This window comes from Perna viridis, chromosome 4 (assembly GCF_037379345.1).
Source record: "Perna viridis isolate PV_CMFRI_1.1 ecotype Kerala chromosome 4, ASM3737934v1, whole genome shotgun sequence".
Classification (NCBI taxonomy): Eukaryota; Metazoa; Mollusca; class Bivalvia; order Mytilida; family Mytilidae; genus Perna; species Perna viridis.
This window is the reverse complement of record NC_142448.1, coordinates 41222327-41245210: the sequence shown is the minus strand read 5'-3', so window position 1 is coordinate 41245210 and position 22884 is coordinate 41222327. Positions and strand designations below refer to the sequence as shown.

The following is a 22884-nucleotide window of genomic DNA, read 5'->3' as shown; positions in this document are numbered from 1 at the left end:
GATTAAAGTGGAGTACTATATAAATCTTTCGCTAATAAACAAGACAAAACAAAAAGAAAACAAACAAACAAACAAACAAACAAAACAAAACAAAAAATCGAACTTCATGAATACAGTTAGTTTTCAAGTAATAATTGCTATGTAAAACAATGTGGCCTATAAATGCAATTGGTTACAGGCATTTGTCGCATTATATAATATTTTAGCCTTAATATAAGAGTTATACTAGCTTTACAAAAATTTCATCTTTTGGAAAAAAAAGATTATGGTAATTAAAACAATGTTTTCTAAATTTCTGCTTTAAAAACACGACATTCAAAAAAGTACTTTAGAAAGTTAAAAATGTTTTTATTTATATTAGGTATACTAAATCAACCAGTCACTACTAGAATTTGTACTAGATATCCTTAAGTCATTGTCAGTCCCTGTAAGAATCAGGCAGTGAATGAAGCATAGTATGACAAAATGCCAACATTTTGATAGTGTAATTTTACTATTTTCATGATCAGAATCAAGGAAAACAGACCAGATTTCCCATGTCTTGTTGGTGCATTGAATTATAATTCCATTGAAATGCACTAAAAATGAACATTTTAATGGCAGCTAACTCAGTCAAAACCCTCATTTTTCTAAGATTTGTATGAAAAATTATGAGCACATACAATGATGCAGAGATGAAATAATGGTCTTTTCAAATAAGAAAAAAAACCACTCTTGAGTGAAATCATATTGTCACATCGTTGGGGTTTAACATGCAATTTTCTGATTTTTTTCAAATTTTGTCGGATTCTCACAAACATTTACTCTTAAATCAAAGTATATAAAGAAGCGAAGAATCCTCATCCTTGATAGTAATAAATCCACGCGATTGTTTATGAATTTACAGAAGTTAATATATTTAATTAGACAAAGAACTTACACGTTTTTTATACCAAAAGGTTGGTACAGCAAGTTCTGCATTAGTGACAGTCAAATTTCAAGAAATTTGTTTCTTAAATTAAAGACAAAATTGACAGCTTTCTACGAAGTAATGAAATTTTGTTCTTTAATATTTATTGTTTAAAACACAATCAAACGCTTTGTTTGCATACTGCATTTATATAATTCGAAGAAATCATACAACAGAAAACCTCTGATTATACACCATTGAAAATCAGAATTGAAACAACATAATAGATGTTACGAGACGAATCAGGTTATTCAACGTAAGCATGTGGGTTAATTGTTTGAAGGAAAAAGGAAACCCAGAAAGGAAAGAAATTAGTAACATTTTCCGTCTATGTTTACTTGAAACATTCCTTTCAAATAATCATCTGAATTACCGGACCCATTAAGGTGCAGCAAAGACGCTAAATGTAATTGTATGGTTTGAAATGATCGTGTTCTGCAATCTTAGTAAATGCACCTAATAACTCTATCATCGGATGCAAACAAGATTTAACGTTTTTACAAGTTGACTAACATCTTAAAATCACGATGACTAAACACAGCAACTAAACATAATATTAAAAAACAAATATATTTAGACTAAGAAAAAAACAGTAAGCAATCTTCGTTTAATTGACATTTCTGCAATTTGATAAAATCGCTATTTGACCACAAAATTGATATTGATCAAAATTGTAAAAATGAGGTTCACAATGGAAAGATGCAATATAGATTCTATGAAAGTTTCAATCATTTCCCATCAGTTGTGTTGGATTAAAGATAGTACACCCCCACCCACAGTGCAAACGGCAGATAAAGTATGGACAGAAGCAATGACGGTCCTCCTTTAACGCGATACCCTCACTTTAATTTCTATACAATAGAAAAACCACAACTATTTCATTTTTTGTTTAACATAGGTTTTTGAGCAGATTATTAACCAGGACGGAAACGTCCATATCAATCTGACTTGTAATTAAGATGAACGCTTGAAAATCATCAACATGTCTCTTAATTGAAAGATGATAAGTGCAAGAATACTGGAGCAAACTTGTGTCACCCTATTAGAAACGAAGATAGGATAAAAGCCATATGTTACGATCAAAACAACTGTTCTAATGACTTTCCTCCTTTTGCGACTATTACGACCCTACTTATTACTCCGTCAGGATAGCTTGCAACGGTGGAAAAAGTAATATAATTAATTACGGGTTTCTAAAATGCCATGAAAGTGCCTACTGAATATTTTATTTTGTGTTAAAAGTTAACATGTTTTGTTGTGGTTTTTTCCTCTTTCGAGGAGTATAAAACACGATTTAAGCGTCTGTCTACGTAGAAATAAGGCATATCCTTAATATTGGTCTCAAAAAGAAAATTTCCTCCCACCATTATCAATGTACCATTTAACTTATTAATCTAACAAAACAACTTTAATACAAAAATCATCGAGTTATTCCTCTTTATTTGTAAGTTTGTAGCGCTTTCTCTTTTCTATCATTCTCACCATAACAAACAAACAGTCACTTTTTTAATACACGAGTTTGTGGTCTAATTCCATGAACAAAATTCTCTCACCGAAGTTTTCATAAACGTTCAAATGCATATGAATCTATGTTAACCAAACATTTATCTGAACTGAACAAATGCGGATAAAGGTCCTTATTAAGTTAAGAATGTTTCGCCATATTAATGATTGTTGATAATTAAAATAAGATTAACAGATAAGAAAGCCATTTTACAATGCGTTTATTTTACCTATATCAACCATATAATATGTGTCCTAGACAATTTGAACATACGTTACGATGTATTACGAGCTGTTGTCTGAAATTGCAGAATTAATTTAATTTAAAAATCTTTTTTTCCAGTACAAGTGTAGTATTTTTTTTATTATATGTGCACGAGACTGAAAATATTAGCTAAGCTAGAGCAAACGTGCCTTCTGTTTCCTGGCTAATACATATTAATATAATACTGAAAACTTTATTTACTTTGTCTTTTATTGCAATCATAAAAAAATGAGGAAGTAAAAGCATGGATGTAGCACAGTGAAATCTATCTAAAACGAATACTAAATACGCCGAAACCCTACCTAAACCAGACACTTTTTAAGAATAAGAATCATGCAAAATGTGATTATGGTTGAAAAGACTACATATAGTTGGTTTTGATATTTTTTTAAATGTTGTAGTTAACAGAAATTAACATATTGCTTTTCGTATAACCTTTGTTCATAAGAGATAAAAGTTATACATACTGTATTTTAGAATTCGAAATTAAGGGGGATTACTCTATAAATGACACTAAATTCAATAGAAACTGTTGGATTTTCAATGTGGATTATCTCCTAAGAGTGGACAAATTGACATTATTGATTTCTTGTGGATCGTTACGGTGTATCGATCTGCACCATGAAAAGGAAAACTATTGACCAAACTTTACGACAAACGTGAAAACTTTCATTCAGAATTGTTAACTAACCTTCCATCTAAGGCAACATCCCTTCAACACCTACGTATGGAGTGTGCATATCACAACTACAGTGTAGAACTAGTAAGCTAAAGTCGAAGTGTAGAATTAGTAAGCTTAAGTCGCAGTGTAGAATTAGTAAGCTAAAGTTAATATTTACCCGTTTTCATGTACCAAATGTATAAGGATTGAAGTTAAGCCATGTGTTTAGTGTCACTTATTCGATTTATTTGTTTTTTGAACTTAATTTTAAATAGGTCGATTGGAGCTGTAGAAGAAAATAAGAACAAACATAAAAGGCATATCCCGGAAATAAATGCTAGCAACATGCGTAAAATGTTGTTCCCTTCGACTCTCAAAGGAAGGAAACATGTGGTCTTATACATACAACAGAAATTAATTTCCTGTATGTCCAATTGTCATATTTTGAAGTACAGTTTGGTTGATGTAATTAGACAAAGCACAATATACAGCTGTGTTAGCTGTTTTCTGCGTATCTGCAAAACTGTGTAGGTTCAACTTTATTGTTTTGTTTCCTTAATTTGTATGAAGTCTGACAAATTCTTTGATTTCTGTTGACTTATATCGAATTAATTCTGTTAGTTTCATCTACAATGTAACATTTTAGCCAGTTTATCATGACGGGGGAGAAAAAACCATTTTAAGCGATGTATATACAATTTAATATTTAATATCAAACACTCATAAGACATTTGTACTCAGTTTTGTGGCATGAACGTCATTGCAACATATATATAAGCCCATTTTACACAATACACAGAACAGTTGTTCTCATTTATACACTTTTTATCCATTTATATATTTCTCGATGATTAATGATTTAATTGTATAAAATAAATTACCTGTCAAGTAGTACTTACAAATTCTGTTGAGTTTGTCATTGCAATAGCCAGTACTTGTATAAAACCAATTACCATTTTCATATGTCTCATGTCTTTAGTCTGTCTGCTGAGATACGTTTACTAATAAAGATCGAAATTACCATAAGACTAGAATAGATTATAGAAGGCTAATAAAATAAAAATTGATCAGACCTATGATTAATGATGGAGATTCAATTTCAACATACTTTGTGCTTTTGTGATTTTACAAAAAGCTCAAAACTTTGTCCAACTATGTAAGTTTTCATGAGTTATTTTAGAGAACGTTGTCTGTTCAAAACAGTTGGAAGGCTACGCTGACAATTTCTAAAGGAGTAAATTTTATAGTTACTTAACAGGGAAATGAATATTAAAGAAATTAAGATTGAGCCACTGAGTTAAACACTGTAATTATCGAGAGATTTATTTGTGAAGGGTTGATGGAACTTGAAAAACAAAGTCAGAAAAAAAATACGATTTTTCCTTTAGATGGTCTCCATTGAAAGATAAAACGAATATAATTACGTTAAAATATCGCCATAATGGCACAGTGGAATGAATACAAGCAATACCGAACATTTATACCTACCGGTGCACCTGGTCCATGCTCCCAGTTTTTAGTGGAGTCCGAGTTGCTCATTTGCTTTTGTTACTTTGTATGTATGACTTTAGTTACTTTTTATTCTTTGTTGTTTATGTCTGTTTTCCCTGTCTGGTCTTTGTCCCTGGATTACATTCTTTTGATAACCGCTATAACCTTGGTTCCCTTGATTACTATTTTACTGCCAGTCAGCAATACATTTTTATAGAACTATCAATTGCTTGTAAATAAGACGTACGACAAAACATTTAGATACTCTATGTCAGCAATAACTAGAAATACAACACTATCAGGCTCTTGATAATCATTCACAGCTTGTGATATAATATATTTACAAAATAATATGTTTAAATATTATCTCTTTAACGATGTGACAAACGGAGACCTCGAGAGAGGATGATGCTTTCGACCTCCAAACTGAAAGGTCGCATGACTGGAAACCCGATCTAATTTACAAAATGTTTGCCCATAGATATTAAATTTGTAAACAATATCAATGTAGTAAATAAAACAAAAGGCATTTACAAAAATATATATATCTGATTGTTACGATTTTGTGTTTAAATGCCTTTCAGTGTAATACAGTAAATAACATCTGGATAAAAGGGTAATAGAGAGTTTATTACCCCTTGGATCTGCCTCGGGGTGACAATAACTTTCTCGGGGTGTATGTTATTTGTATACTATTAATCATATAAGAAGTTTTCAATATAATTCGAACAAATTTTGTCTTAAAAAGCGTTCTTTCTAGAAGTCAGACAGAAGGTGATTCATGCATGTCAAAAACCCACTGAATTCAGTTTTATTTCTTGTTCAGAAACAATTGCTGATCACATAACCATATTTTTTTTATTTGGTTATTGCGATTTTGAGATGTAGTTTATAGGGATTGTTTATGAAATTAGCACTTTGTAATTGTCCTTGATTTGGTTTGATTTGATTGTTTTTAGTGGGAGGTTTAAGTGTAGTTTTCTCAAAAATACTGATCTGATTAAAAAAAAGGACTAGATACAAATATATAGTTTTTGGTAGATATTCCTCATACTTTGTAAGAAATAATTCCAAATCATCTTCCAAATATACAGAGGAAGCTGTTTACAAAATGCTGGAATTTCTAATCGACAACATATTTGTCCAGTGCGGTGGACGGGTTTTCAACAAACGGTCGACATTCCAATGGAAACAAATTGTGCTCCTTTACTTGCTGACCTACTCCTTCGCTCTTATGAGGCTGACTTTATAGGTGATCTGATCCGAAGGAAATTTTGTCATTTGGCTAGATCCTTTAATCTCAGTTTCCGCTATGTAGATGACGTATTATCTTAAACAATCCTAATTTCGGTGATTTGATACATCGCATCTACCCCAAAGAACTTGAGATAAAGGATACCACAGACACTGTGAAGTCAACCTCATATCTTGACCTACACTTAGAAATGGATAGTACAGGAAAATTATTGACCAAAATTTACGACAAACGTGATGACTTTTCATTCAGAATTCTCAACTTTCCTTTCAACTTCCCTTCAGCATCTGCGTATGGAGTGTTCATATCACAACTCATACGTTATGTCAGAGCTTGCCGAAACTATGTAGACTTTTTGTAATGCGCTAGAACTCTAACAAATAGGCTTCTGGACCAGGGTTATATTGCTACAAGATTGTAGTCATCACTACAGAAGTTTTATAGTCGTCATCATGAACTCGTGGATCGTTAAAATGTATCCATCTGCGCCATGAAAACTGATTTATTCAACAGGTCATAGTTTTCCTTTCCTCCTTTGTCTACCCCGGACTTGACTTTTTATAATGAACTCGGCAGGTGTTTCTAGAAAAGCAGAGGACGCTTACCCTACCGATGCACCTGGTCCATGCTCCCAGTCTTTAGTGGAGTCCGAGTTTCTCATATACTTTTGTTAGTTTGTATGTATGATTTTAGTTACCGTATGTTCTTTGTTATGTATGCCTGTTTTCCATATTTGGTCTTTGTCCCTGGATTATGTTCTTTTGATTACCGCTATAACATTGGTTTCCTTTGATCACTCTTTCACGTAAAAAATGGTATAGGTAGACCAAAAGGCATCGTTTGATCAATGAGGTTTTATTCACCATAAATCTCTTTTCCATAAGCAGTATCTGAATCTTATAGGTATCAGTATTGTATTACATATTCCTAAGCGGGTGGCCCCGTGCAGGTCCGGGTGTTAAAAGAATAGGCCTGCAGCAGCGTTAAGCTTGTCGTAAAAGGCGACTAAATAGTGCTCAGAACTCTAGCCGGGGGCCACAGAGCAACTGGGATGTGTGCCCCAGGTAGTGGAATGGGGTACCCCTGGCGTGTTACATGCTGGGGTTGTCAGGTTATAATACGGAAAATCTGACCGAAAACCATAGTGGTGCACCGTGTTGGGAAAGATGCCAAGTTCCTCGCACGTTAAAGAACCCTACTGCAGTATTCTCCCGGAGTAGGAACCATAGGGCACCGCCACAGGAGGCTAAATTACCCGACCCTACCCACTTTTCCCTATTTCCAGTGGCAATCAAAATTTGTCGACCCCATTGTCCTTGTGTCCATCCCTTTTTCATTTCATCATCATTACATGTTCATTCTATCATCAATTCCATGTTCATCGTCTGAATGTAGCTGAAATATTGCTGCTCGGACGTTAAACCCCAACAAACAAACAAACAAACAAACAAACCTAAGGGGGTGTACGTTAAAACATGGAGGCTGAAAAATATAGTGCGTCCTCTTTTTAACTTTTCCTGTTTTTGTTCCTTCGCAAATGATAATCATTTTGCATCAAAACACAGGGTGAATATCATGCTATGACACAAAAAATCTTGTTTTTGTAGAAAAACAGTATTTTCATGAAAAATAATGCTTCAGAAAACGGGTCTATTTTATTCACTCCAAATAAAAGTGAAAGTAGAAGGTCTATTTTTAGTTCGACATGTTCTTGTGTACCATTCTAAAATGGACCTAAAAATTATTTATGACATTTCCGTAATGGAAAAACATAGTTAAATGTTAGATTGCAACTCATTGTCTATTTCTTTTAAACAGAAATTATGAAAATTCAAGGTTAACTATAGAAACCTAAGGGGCAAAGAATACAAGACTGAGACGTTGTATGGACTGGTACTTAAATACATGAATTTTGAACCCTAACTGTGTTTTAAAGACAATTTACTTTGTGCAGAGTCTCATTTACATATCCATACAGTGTCAGTAAATGGCTTTTTTAACCTAATGAATAATTATGAAGTCAATTGTATGCATTTTGATTTTTCGCTTGTACTTCGAGTCTCGTTACAGGAGGCTGAACACTGATAAGTTTTCGGAAAGAATTGACATAACATAAATCCAGGCGAGCTTAGGTAGAAAGTTAAGATTTTTACGGAATTTGAGGACACGCCCATGTTAATTTTAATACAATGAATCGAGCTGAACATATTGTCAGACTAAACTTTATGACCTTTTAACAATCTATTGCGAAATTTAAATATTACAGGAAAACAAGATACTTCATACGTCCCGTACAGTTTCTTATCAGAAAGGGAAATTCATATGACGCGATCTTCCGTTTGTTAATTCACTGGTATAAAAGCAGACTCATCTATAGATAAAACAGACTCATCTATAGATAAAACTATCAAATCTTCACTGTTAAGAAAGGGGTAAGTAAGAACATGATCTTAAGTAGTATTCCAGCATTGTATTGTTGATATGTCTAAAATACGTTACAGTAAACATAAATTAACGTGTTTTTTTCCTATAACACTATTGTCCATAGGAGATGTTCATCATAAACAGTGTGCTATAAAATTCATAATTAAGAGAGATTACTCTGTAAATGATACTGAAACACAAAAGAAACTTGAATTTTCAATATGAATTATCGGCTGAGAGCAGACAAATTGGAACAAACGAAGAAAGCATTTCAGCATACAGACTCACAAAAACAACTATATTACGGGCAAAAAAAAATGTGTAACCTGTTTTTAGGTATATCACATACTGCAGAATTTGCAAAAACTGCTATTGAAAGTTTAAACTCAACATTTGTAAGACATTCTTACTATTTTAAAGCCTCCGACGAGACTATTCGCATTTTGTTTCTTTTGCATCGTCATTGATGTAAAAAAAACATTATGTGTGATTAAGTTATATTTAATTGAATACAACCTTACAAAATACAAACAGTTAACCAATAATGACCATATAAAAAGGAAATAAAAAATGTATCCAATTTTTTATCGATTAATGGAAAAACTTATTGGACCGAAATTTCTTTCAACTATTGCAATGAGGACTCGGTATTAATTTGTCAACATGTAAATGACGGTGATAATAAATAAAAAGTTATCCAACATTAAAACGTTTACCCTACCGGTGACCCTGGTCCATGCTCCATGTTTTAGTGGGTCGGACTTGCTCATACTTTGTTTGTATTAATTTGGTTATTTTATGTTCTTTGTTGCGTGTGTCTGTTTTCCATGTCTGGTCTTTATCCCAGGACTACATTCTTTTGATTTCCGCAAGAAATTACTCTTTTATACCTGGTCCATGCTTCCAGTTTTCAGTGGTCTGTGTTGCTTACTTATTTACTCTAAACTGTTTTTACGTGTCATTTTGAGTTTTTCATGTTCTTTGCTGTTTGTGTCTATTTTCCTTGCTTGCATAGAACATGTTTTTGATTACCGCTCGAATCTTGGTTCCCTTGATTACTGTTTCAAAATGAACTATCAGGAGATGTTTTACAATACAGGCAAGTTGACGAAACAACAGAACTTGTTATGTACATTTTGTTAGGGGTTTATCTATTTTAGACATATTTTTTAATTGTTTTTTTTTGTATATACTTGTGGGCGCGGTAATTTTTTTATTTTTCCTTTCTATAAAATGAACATAGATAGTGATTCTCTAAGAGAAATAAAGGAAATAAGATGCTACTCTGTATTTTTGTTCATATATTTCAGAAAATCCTAGAAATAGACAATAAAATGTTTAGTAGGAAATCATTGGTATTAACAACAGTTTTACTGGTATTGGCAGTTGCCACAACGGAAGCAGTTTGTCCATCCCATTGTTACCAGGCAAGTTCCAACTGTATGACCAACTGTTACAACACTATATCAAGCATCATCAATAATATCGGCAAACGTGACGTTTCAGATGCTAAGTTACGTAAAAAGAGATATGACTGCTATGGGATGTGCCAGACCATTTATAAGGCTTGCTGCGGAACCAACTGAACAAAACTCATGATTACAGATTTTAATTTTACTGACATTATTAAGTAGTACTCCAGCTAAGGATCATGCAAAATGTGATTCATGGGTAAAAAGCCTACATATTTATATTTTTGATATTTTGTTTGAAATGTCATAGTAAACAGAAATTCACATGTGGTTTTTCATATAACCCGTGCTCTTAGGAGATAAAAAATATATAGAATGCACTGTAGATTTCAAAATTAAGGCAGATAACTCTGTAAATGGAGCCCAGATACAATAGAATCTACTGGATTTTCAATGTTGATTATCTCCAAAGAGCAGGCAGATTTGAATGAATAATTACACATTTCATAGTATAGACCCATGAAATAACTTAATTACAAAAATAAAAATATGTAGCCTTTTTGGGGTATATCACATTTTTTAGATTTTGCATGATTCTTACAAAGACAGTTACTTAAATGCATTACATGATTTATTTGCTTTTCTTAGATTTATCCTTCCAAATCGAGAATCAAAACTTATGACAAATGTATATTGTGTAAATTTTATTTGCTTCTCATCAAGCTTTGAGCTTTCTCAAATAAAAATTATGCTTAATTCGGCATTACAAGTATTATTGATAAATACCACTTGGTTTTTGCCATATCTGTGTCATAAGTTGCAGCGTTTAAGGATGTTTGCTGGTCTATTTTCAGAGGTAGACTTAAAGTAACGGACACAACTGTAACCAGTCATTGGAACGTTTGTATTCGGCATTTTATATCAATCTCATGTAAGCACCCAAGTAACTTGGACTAATTTCATTCTGTTTCAAAGGAAAGCTTGATAGGCTTTGGTAAAATTGAATATGATGCAAACATATCACTGATTTCATGAGTTATGTCCCTTACCCTAGGTCTACGTCCTTAAGAAAAAAACAAGGCCTTCAAAGGGTTGTGAAATATTTAAAGATCTTTTATGTTGGAACAGTATAAGAAGATATAATAGACGGGTAAGCGTACTCGGTTTTTTAATACAAGCATTTGAAATTTTGGCGGGAAATGGATTTCTTCAGATTTTCCAGAGGTTTTGTCTTTTAGAAATAATAAAGAAATAACAAAGTTGTTGTTAAAAAAACTTTCCAAATAACAATCTAAAATGCGTTTAATGAATTTATGAAAAGAAAAGTGGGGGTCTTTGGGAAAAAAAATAATGGTATGGAATGGATAAAACCAGAGAGTCTGAAAATCTGACAAAAATGGCTAAACATGACCAGCAAACAAACTAAAGTAAGGAAAAAGGTGAAACAAACATTTAAAAAAGTAACGTGACATAGGGTTACTATGTACTGGTACATAAAACGTAGAAATCAATACGTAGCAAACGTAAATAACATACATATTAAAAAAAAAATTAAATGAACAAATGTCCAGCAGTATCGGAAGGGTACGCGTCTGCACTCATTTGTATTTTTACGTGCGACAATAATCATCGATAAATTTATGATGCGGCAACAGTAATATAGTTCTTCATCTATCGATCAAGGACCATTTGTTACATGTAAACTAAGCCCATCACTACAGCTAATATGTTACTGTAAAAGAGAAAGTCCGACAGAAAATGTAGAAACTATATATTTTTTTTCTTAAATAATATCGGTTTAAACACAGCTTTTTTTTCCCGTACCAGACATTTGCGAACAATATTTTGATCTGAGCCTTACATCAACTTTTAATTAAGTATTTGACAAAGTCATCAAATGCATTGCTACATGAACACCAAATATGATATAATAGTGCTTCAGTGCACAACCTTTTTGAACGTAAAAAACATATTTACTGTCTTTCCCACTCGTTCACTTTGGTAATGGAAGGAATCGCAGGACATTATTTAATTAAAGACTCATTAGGAACCAAGCGGTCTAACACACATAAATTTGCTAGCCTTGATAATCATTATTTACTAAATTGAACGATGCTATCAGCATTATAAGGAAAGCGTAGTTCTAGGAATGTCCTATTAAGCGATCTTTATAAAAACTGTATTCTTCAGCCTTCATGGATTTGGACATTTTTATCTTTAATCACTGAAAAGAATACATTAACAATTACAATTATTATTTTAATAATTAATATTCAACCGATATACAATTTCTGTAGGTTCATATTAAAACTTCACTAAAGGGTTACCAAAAACAAATGGTTGCATACTAGGAAATGTTGTAAACCTTGTATGTATTGGAAACAGTGGCGGATCCAGAGTTTTAGTTTAGTGGGAGGGGGGCAAACAAAATTATTGACAGGATCACCGGTGAGGATCTCGAAGTAAGTGTTTTTTTACATGATTTAACACACTTTTTCAACAATTGTTTTTTCTAAGGGGGCGGTCCCTCCCCTCCCTGGATCCGTCACTGGGAAGAGTAATCCTACAACTGTTCTTTCTTCCTTTATCGTACTGTTTGCAATGTTATACTCATTATATGTATAAAGGTCAAATAGCTAACTGGCTTCCGTAGTTATACTATAGTTACTATTACCAAACTCTTGTGTCGTAAATCCCATTAATAATTGTTCACTTTTACGGTTTGCAGACTCGTTTTAGAAAACAAGTATTGTAATTCAATAAAATAAAGTGAATTCTCGTCAAACTGTAATTATAGAAGACGAATTCCTCATCACGTTATTTAATGTGAATTTCAGTCACAGCTTGGGGCACTAGTAGCATGATTTTAGTCTGAATGAAGTCACGTCTTGCAGAGCTCAAATTAAGTTCAGTATGTACATAACTTCTTCACTAAAAGGCATTTTATATGGTCTTCAATAATTATTTAAAATACGTAACTATCTTTAAGACACTTTTTTCGTTTATGATATGCCACAAGGGTTTGCCTTTCCGGCTTTAGTCATAAAATCTGAAGTACAAAAACTAGGTATATACCGGTCTCGCTAAGTAGCAACGGAAAGTGTCAAGAAACGTCACAAAATTAAATGAACCATCAAGAGGTCTGGAAAAGGCGACAAGAGAGGAGAGGTGGTGACAAAAAGATTGTAAAATATTTCTACGTGTTCAACTTCGTCACCGTACAAGGAACACCTGTTTTATATTAAAATCTATATCTCTCTATAAAAGTAAAAAAAAAGAAGTATTTATTGTTATGCTACCTAGAATGGATAATTGGGTCGTAAAATGTCGAAAGTAATGGTTAATTACTATTCCCCATATTGCCAATTCTCGGCTGGAATATTTTGATTCTATTTTCCTTTCACCACATTAGAAAGACGATTAATTTCTGATCTCATCTGAATCAAAATGTCTTTTTCCGTTTCGCATTCTATTAAATACAAAAACTCAACGTCAGTGAAAGTACAAAAGGGCAATTGTCGACAGTAGAAATGAATTTAAGGACAGCTTTTATGCGACAGTAGTAATCATTTTCTCACATGATTGACCTTATCTGTGATACAAAGTGAATTCTGTTAATGAATAATTTTCTAGACGGTTACACATTTAGTGTAAATGTGTCATCAAATTACATAAACGTGCTTTTTTTTTAATCCTGACCATAAAAATACCAATTACAACGTCTGAACGATTTGAAAACTCTGTGGCAGTCCTGTCTAATAAAATAATATGATCAAATCTCCAGCTGAGAGTTTTATTAGCTCATTAGTGAAGTTGAATTTCTATTCTGTCTTTAACAAGGAAATGGCATATAAACATCATGAACAAATATAAGCAACATGAATACCGGCCAGTAGATCATTAGAAAAACTCAGGTGATCAGACCTCAGTCTGTATTCTTGTAAAATCTTAAATCGAGGATTTCCTGAAATATTTCCTGAACTGAAGTACAATCAGATTGCTTGAAATTGGAAATTTGAGGAAAACTCGAGGATTGGGGGAAAATCACAACTTCAGACGTATATGAATTCCCTACAGTTTTTAAATGACCCCAATATAAAAAGTTCACACCATTATTTGTTTCCAGTAAACGAAAATGTATCGCAGAGTAGGAATAATGAAAAGGGATTTCATAGACAAGATATTGTCCACTACATTTCATGCGTCAAGTTTTATTCTATTGATGTATCAGAATACAATATTCATTTTTGATTGCTGAGTAACAGTGAATCAATCTGCTTCATTGGCCTTCTGTATAACTGCTTCTCGACCTATTTCATATCACTCCGCTAGCTTATAGGCTCTTCTTTACAGGATGAGAATAAATTCACAAGGCATGTCTTTGAGCAAGTTCCGAATACCTTCTGACGTTCCAAATTCTAGACGCTGCAGCCAGCCCTCTAAGAAAATGCAGAATCTTGCAAAGTCGGGAAAAGGTAAATGATTAAACGCGACCTTATCCGATATTGTCAAACGACGTTTAATTTGAATGATGTCCGATAATTTCGAAAAGACTGTCTGCGGCGGTTAGTAAGTGAAGAGACAAACGTCTGCCGCTTCATGGAGCTTGGTCTTTGAGCACGATTCATTACAAATCCGTATAGTCGTTTCCGTTGCACTGCACGCATTTAGAGGCGGGGTTTAATACTGATTGTGGAAGAAGTGTACAGTTTTGAAATGGCGAATATAACATCTGTACAGGAGATTGATCGTCTAGTTCTTTATAGAAGAGTTGATATCCCAGGCGTTTAGGCTCGTAGTATACTACCTCTGTGGTATTTCTTTTTCATAAAGCTCAGTCGTCATACAAAACGAACGTGTGTATTTTGTACATTGCAATGCAACGTAATATGATTATGCCATTGATAAATTAATAGTTTCACACTGCAAAAGACAGTTTTCCCAATCACTTCCGTTCCCGTAAAGTTCTTCCATTTAATCGAGATAAACTTTGTCAACACAAAGTTTTCCATGATAAGTTATTATGATAATTATATATATCTTAGCCTATACTTCGTTTGTGTCGTGCCGTTAATTACAAAAAAAAAAAAAAAAAAAAAAAAAAAAAAAAAAAAAAAAAAAAAAAAAAAAAAAAAACCTCAGTTTTTGTGCCTAAAGGTATAAACAAGTGGTACTTGTAAATGTACAGGCAATTTTAGCAAGGTAAAAATTTCTTTCGCACGTTCAGGTATCATTGATAGTTATACAATATGTATTCCGAATCTGGCGACAGCCAATACTTCGGGGTATAGCTAGGCAAATGTGCATGTAATTCCCTTGACTTATTAGTAGGTTTGGCATTGGAACCCACTTTTGTGGAAACAATATAGGACAAAAATGTGCAGAAAATAGCCTGGTACCAATCTGGAACACCTATTCAAAATATCTGAACCAGCCCCTGTACGTCTGTTTTTTTCGGACTTACAAGGAGATTCAATGACTAATTAATACGTTGTTAGAAATATCATCAAATTTTTCCGTTGTAACTACCCAGGATCCTTCAATGCAAATAAATTAGCTTTACAAGAAAACGGAAGGACAAGACTCAATGCGCTTAATGGAATATACAATTATGGAAAGTTAGTTGCAGCTTTTCATGTTGTTCGTATATGGTTTCACTCGATCATATGCTGATTTGGTTGCTGTTAAGGAAATTATTAATTTGCATTTAATTTTGATAAGAAGAGGGACTATTTAACTACGTTTTTATTCAGCTAGCTATTTCAAATATGATTTGGTGCTTGTAAGTAGAGGTGTAAATAATGTAAAAGCTGAGAAAAGATTCATATAACCGCATGCAATAATGTTACTTATGCATCAATCGTAGATTTATTTCGTATATTTCAGTACAGGGCCTGGAGTTTTTCAAAGCAGTAAAGGTACCTTGTCAAAAGACATGATAGGTTCACTTATAACATTGGGCTACAGAAATTGATGTTTTTTTATGTTGCATTTATTTTTCCAGTATTAATTTCTTGTGAAATCTGAGCCATACAAAATATAAAAAAAATCCTTATGTTATGAAGTTCGGATTACAGTTAAAAAATAAGTTTCAAAGTGTTTTTTCTTTTTTTTTTAAATGGCTGTTGCAATCAAATGACAATTCGATGGAGGTGAATGGTTTATTCGGGTAAATGCAACAGGCACTGATAATAAGTTAGATGTCAATTATATTAATGGGATCCTTTTTAATTCGAAGCAAATTAATCTGCATATCAAGTTTGAAGGAAAAGTGGTTTATTGGGTTCGATTATTGGCGTAAATAATATGGAATTAACCTCACATATAGTGTATAAATTGGACCTAAGTTTTAGTGGGGTATACTAAATGAATTATTTTATGTTGCGGTATACGAGGTACACGTAGTAGCAGGTGCTAACAGGTTTACAGATTTAGGCTCTGGCAATTGCTTACTCGATTCAAATCGTCGATCTACGTAAATAAAAAGCATACTTTTTCTACCGCGCGAGTGACTATTTATTAACCGTACAAGCAAATAAATAATTAGCAAATAACATTTAGTAAATCAAGAAGGTGCATGTGAAATACTAATTAGTGTCCAATCTGACAAATAATTGATTGTAGAATCAAAGATAAAAACATTAAAAAGATGTTATTACAGAATATTTCTGGTCTATTGTGTTGGTGATTAGACACCTTAGTTTGTCAAGGATTCCTACTGTTTCCTCTGTGTTATTACAGAATATTTCTGGTCTATTTTGTTGGTGATTAGAGACCTTAGTTTGGTCAAGGATTCCTACTGTTTCCTCTCTGTTATTACAGAATATTTCTGGTCTATTTTGTTGGTGATTAGAGACTTTAGTTTGGTCAAGGATTCCGACCGTTTCTTCTCTGTTATTACAGAATATTTCTGGTCTGTTTTGTTGGTGATTATACACCTCAGTTTACTAAATTTAATTAGATACAAGTTAAGGTTTGATTGAAATGAAGGTTGGGTCTCGAGAGTTACATGTAAATCTCATACCCCTTTTTTTGTTGGAATTTTTTTCAAAAGGTAGGCAGAAATTAATGAATGATGACCTGGACCCCATTTCTAGAAAAGAAACGTTTTGAAAGTTTCTGGATCCACCCTTGCCCTATGCACGCATCTTAAATCCTCCCCTGTCATCCTATAGAGGATGAAGTCATCAATACTGTTATTTAGTTATAATAATTTGACCTATGGCATGAGAACCATTTCCAGTCTGAGAGAAAGTGATATACTGTGCAAATACCATTCAGAACTACTCAGCATTTCTCCTTGCAACGAGAGAGTACAATGAAGCTGCACAATGAACGTTTTAAAAAACGGGACAACTCGGCGCACAAGCAGTTCGCCATACATCTACTTTGATCATGGACGATACTAAACAAGACAAGTAATATATCTACCCCCTCCCCCGACAGATTACACCTGCTTTGTACTAGACAAGCTGGAGAAAATGACAAAACATGAAATGCAATGAATGTTTCAAATCGTGTCATACAACTTGTTTTCGTTTAGTATAAGGAAACACAACTAGAGAAGAAACATAATAATTGTGTTGGTCTAAGATTTAACCTTGAATGGGTATTTCACAGAAGAACCCTTGCCTGAAAATGTTCTTCCTTTTCGATAAATCGACATTTGTCATACTTTATGGACACCCCTAAGGTCATACATGTAAAATATTCAAACTAATTTTATCAGGATCACATAATACATGTATATTCAGTAAGTTAAATTAATAAATCTATTTTATTAATTCAATTCATATTAGAATTTCAGGAATTAATTCCCAATTACCATGCAGCTTCAAGTAAGTATGTTTCATTTCAAGGTTCTCAAAAAAAAATAATAATAAAATAAAATAAAATAAAAAAAAAAAAAATAAATAAAATAAAATAAAATAAAATAAAATAAAATAAAAAAAAAAACCGTCGCATAATATTCATTACAGATAACAACTATGACATTCATTACAAATGCATTGCCCCAATTACAGATATTCTTTTTAATGAGAAGACTTTGTGAAGCGAAATACATTGGTGACATTAAATCAAGGACATGCTAGAAATTGAAGGACTGACTTGAAACCTTTCTATGCATTTCTTATTCAAATTTTACAATTAATTCATTCATATGCGTTTCTTGAAATACAGCCCCGTCATGTATGTAAATCAAATTTCTTTTCAAAGTCGATTTCCGCGTTTATAACTAAATATAGTATTACTGCTAAATTGTTCTAAGGCATTTTATTAAAGGCAAATTTATTTGATAGACATTTCATTTTCTACATCATGAAACCAAGAAAAACTAATTTTCAATTCAAATGTTCCACATACATTAAAATCATTTCCCTACCGTATAAAAGAGGTCTCAGTATGAAGCAAGTTCCCTGTTGCAGCAAACAACATTGTAAATTTCACATTTTGGGCTTTTCATGAATTAAGATAACGATATATCCAACATATTTGCTCCATTTGAACACTTAATATTTCGTTTTGTGGTTACAATTTTGATATTATATACTAGTCATGTATTTGTGAAAAGTGGGGTTTGAGAATTTCAGATCTTATTGAGATCTTAGCAGCCCCCTTTTCTGGGGAACCCCGGTTGGCATCCCTCTTTTTCAAAGTGTCTAGATACGTCACTGCAAATGCCTGAAAAATTGCCGTTTACAGACCGTTGATTTCAGTATTAAAATCGAAACAAAGTAATCTTTTTGTGAATAAAAAATATGAAAGTTGCAAATATTATTCTACATAGGAAAAGTAATATAAACAGCAATAAACTGTAGATTTTTGCACTGACAGTGCAATGCAGCGTTTCGAGATATCAGAAGTAAGCAATAAAATGCCAATCGATCTTCGGTTTTCAAATAATTCCGGTAAAAAGTGAAACTAGAACTAGACTTAGAAGCCTTTAAACAATCATAAACAATTCTTGATGTGGTTAATTACATTTATGAAATGTCTGTCATTTTAAAAACTATCAAAAACTACCTTATAGAAAGAATAACTTGTAATTACATGTACTTGCACAGCACAGGAAACAACAATGTAAAAATACATGTACAAATGTACGATTAGTTTATTTTTAGTACATTTTTTTGTACATTTATTTTTGTCTACTTATTTTTGCATGAAGAATTTCCGTTCATTTGTTTAATTTGCAAACAAAGATAATTCCATTACAAACAAATATTACATGTAAACCATGATTATCTCTGTTAAATAACTATTTGTACAAATAATCCTGACCCAACGACACTAGTAGAAATTAGAAACGGGCACGTCCAGTTTTATACTAATTAGCTTTATCATTATACCGCTGTAACTATCATTTTAATCGCTATTATTCTTTGTAAACTCTCTTTGTTTTCTCTCCCAATAAATGTTCATGCATGATATTCATGTACATATGCTATAATCTTACATATGCATTCGTCTCCGAGAAAGAACAGGTAAGATCCATTTTTTTCACTAAAACGAGTCCAGGGGCTCATATAAGTGGTGGTTCGAGGTCCAGGGTCCTCAATTTCTGACACAGGGTCTTTGAAATTGTATTTACTTTTGTCCTGGACCTACAACCCTTGTTGTGGACTTTTGGTTTTTCTCAAGAGGACTGTTAGTTTGAAACTTTGGAAAGTTCAGGACCGTCCACACTTGAAAGTAAATTTGAACATTAAGTTCTTTCTATAACATTTTGAACATATATATGTGATAACAAGTAAGAAAATGCCAAGTTTTTCTCTTAATTTCCGTTATCTTATTCTTTATTTTTGTTGTTTACATTATTAGCATTGATATACAATCTAAATAAAACTTCGATTGTAATTGTAACTTATCGTAGCCTAAACATCTGTCCAGTCAACCAAGGTAAATACACATTTAGATTGACAAAAAGGAGCTCCAAAAAGTGTATGGTATAGACAGGTTTTAATGTATTAATACTTTTTATATTTATTGTTATAAACGATGCTCCTCATATAACATGCAAGGGAATTATTATATGCCGAGAAATGATTACGTGTAAGGGAATGATTACATGTAATGGAATGATTACATGCAGGGGAATGATTACATGCAAGGGAATGATTACATGAAAGGGAATCTTCTTATACGAAATCAAACCATAATCAGTTGGAATAATATTATTTCAAAAGTTACATGTACAGACCTAAGTAGAACTCAACATTTCTGAACTTCCAACTTTTTGAATATGAAAATAAACACACCTCCTTCAGAAAATATACTTCAACTACAATAAATATTTCCACATCTAAGAAAAGGTTAACATTTCCAATTAACTTTCTAATTTGATAGTTGTATAAAAAAAACACCATATGTAGGATATGATCCTACACAGGAGTTCCTAAGTTGAGGTATTGTTCCCGACCTGTATAAAACATCTTTATATTTAAAATGAAAAATCAAGGGTAAATTGTCCCTGCAATTCATGTATGATTGATTGCAATTTCACCTTTTACAATCAAATATTATATGATCTCTTCTGTTCGCTATTTTATTGATTACTTGGAACCAAAAACGTAAAGTAATGTCTATCATTCAATACTCTGAAATGTTTCATTATTTTTACCATACACTAGTGCCTCAAGTCAGAGCCAATTTGAAATTTTAATGCCCAGAAAAAGGTATTTTTAATGCAAATGTTTTCGGTACCGTAGTAGAAACATTTATCAGGTGGAGCTCGAGCCCGAAGACGAATAAACAGAACGATCATGTTAAGACAAAATGATATAACGTAAAGATGTTACTACATCACGTAATAACAAAATTACTTCATGTTGTGATTAAACCACAGTAATTCTTATAAAATTGACAGCACATACATTGTAATCCCAGCTACCGCCCCTTCCCCCTTTCGAGAAGTAAATGATTTGTGTGTTACTGTAGCTGTTTTAAACTTTAAATTTCAATTCAAAGATTCTTTAGGATAATTAGTTGATCTATCCATTGTACATTGTAGAAAATAAGATTTCCTTTGTACAGGTCTATGGATGAATTAAGGGGATAATGGCTTTTGACACCTGTACATATCTTATCAATGATTAAAAAAATTCCGTTGACTGACACTAAATTGAACTTGTCAAATGATCCCAAATTTTTGGCCTAGAATGGTACATACATTTCTTCTATAACGTTACATCAAAAGACATCCTGACACATTTTCAAATAAGACCCTTTAAGTTGCCCCCCCCCCCAACTCCCGTTTTCAGAGTAGAAAACTTAATGAAGTTTGCACATCAACAAATTTTTCGAAATCTGTGAAATCGTTGTCGTCTAATGTGATCAATGCAATTTGAACAAACTAAAATGTACTTTCACTTTGGAAATTCATGGTATACAAAGTTGTCATGGCTGGGGTTAAGCAGTGTATTTTCAATTTTTTAACAATGTGTTGTACAAGTATTGAAAAAATTGACAATATAATACTATAACAATATCAGTCCGTGCACATGTATACTAAATACGTGTAACTACATGTACGAGACTCATTACAGACTTTTAAAAGTGCATATCTGGAATAAACAGATTTCCGGATTATTCAGGTTACGGTTTATACAAGTTCCACTATATTTTTGTTCTTTTTTTGTAGTCACAACATGAACATCAACAATACATTTTCTGCCGTGTTACAGACAAACTTTGTACTTCCTTGCCTCTTACTTATTGGTTTCGGCATACCACTGTTGCTGTACAACAATATGAAAGCTTTAGATATTCACAAAACATTTGTTGAACTAGATAAAGAGCTTATACATTTCATGAACAGATCATATACCCTTTTGTCCATGATAAAATCTGTGAAAACAGAAAACCGTAAAACCGGTGCGTTTTATTTTCAGAAACAAAATAATACCAATAATAAAAATAATAATTATAACTCTGCTGTCAGTGATAGAAATAGAATAATTTTCAGTCAACCACCGATTGGAATAACAAAGAACAGTTTGCAAAGAGAAACTACAGCACGGCCTCTCATATGTTATGGTTGTTTCAAATATGCACCGGATGTTTTGATAAATAATGAAAATATATGCAATTCGAAAGAAAAATCTGTTAAAATGTTGATTCTGATATCTTCAGCACCAAACCATGCCATGCAGAGAAAAGCTATACGAGATACATGGTTAAAAGATTTGCGACAAGAAAACGCCACCATCAAGTACGTTTTTTTACTTGGCGATTCAATAGAGACTCCCGAAGTTGCTAAAGAAAGCTCAATCACAGCGGATATTATTGTAGGGAATTTCATCGATGTATACTCTAATCTAACATTGAAGACATTATTTGGGTTTAAATGGACAAGTCGTTACTGTAATCAAACCCAGTTCATCATGAAAACTGACGATGACATGTATGTCAATATACCTAACCTCCATAGAACGATTGACTTACATTGGAAAACTCTCCAGACATCAGTTGGTGGTAGTTGTGCGCAATTGGCACATCCCATTAGGAGTAAATCTTCAAAATGGTATGCTTCTTACAGAAACTATCCTCAAAAAACATACCCAGGTTTTTGTTCCGGGACTGGTTACGTCACCAGTATTAACGTTGTAAATAAGATCTTAGATATTTCCAAACATATTCCATTTTTCTATCTAGAAGATGTGTATGTTGCACTTTGCGTGAAGCAACTTGGATATAGATTACAAGGTCTCCATGGGTTCTTGATAGGTCACAATAATGACCCCTGTTTTTTTAAAGGACCGTCATTGGTAACCGCACATAGAATTTCACCGAAATGGTTGAAACTAATTTGGGAGAAACAATGTGAAAGACAAAAGAATTAAAAAATAATACAACAAAAAGGATTAATTTTTGTTCTTATGTCTATACTATCTCTACATACAAATAGGCTACCAAATTGATCAT

The 22884-nt window shown here is 32.8% G+C and overlaps 1 protein-coding gene and 2 long non-coding RNA genes across 3 annotated transcripts in view; 2 read left to right on the top strand and 1 right to left on the bottom strand.

Annotated features, from left to right (window-relative positions):
- LOC148620102 (uncharacterized) overlaps positions 1 to 22884 on the bottom strand; it is a 117033-nt gene that overhangs the window by 6244 nt on the left and 87905 nt on the right. Inside the window, exon 2 of the long non-coding RNA XR_015921726.1 lies at positions 15039 to 15097. This is a non-coding gene — a long non-coding RNA (uncharacterized LOC148620102). The remainder of the gene's footprint in view (positions 1 to 15038; positions 15098 to 22884) is intronic.
- LOC148620106 (uncharacterized) lies at positions 7565 to 10716 on the top strand. The gene is made up of 2 exons (XR_015921723.1): positions 7565 to 8556; positions 9859 to 10716. It is a non-coding gene; the product is annotated as an uncharacterized LOC148620106 (long non-coding RNA).
- On the top strand, positions 19420 to 22802 carry LOC148620105 (beta-1,3-galactosyltransferase 5-like). The gene is made up of 2 exons (XM_088576838.1): positions 19420 to 19445; positions 21902 to 22802. The coding sequence occupies exons 1-2, from the start codon at positions 19420 to 19422 to the stop codon at positions 22800 to 22802; spliced, it is 927 nt and encodes a 308-aa protein (XP_088432964.1).

Bases quoted from the DNA above. Each gene is read 5' to 3' on its own strand.
- LOC148620105 (XM_088576838.1), top strand. From the start codon at position 19,420: ATGCATTCGTCTCCGAGAAAGAACAG. The intron at 19,446-21,901 runs GTAAGATCCATT...CTCTGCTGTCAG, and splicing joins TCGTCTCCGAGAAAGAACAG to TGATAGAAATAGAATAATTT.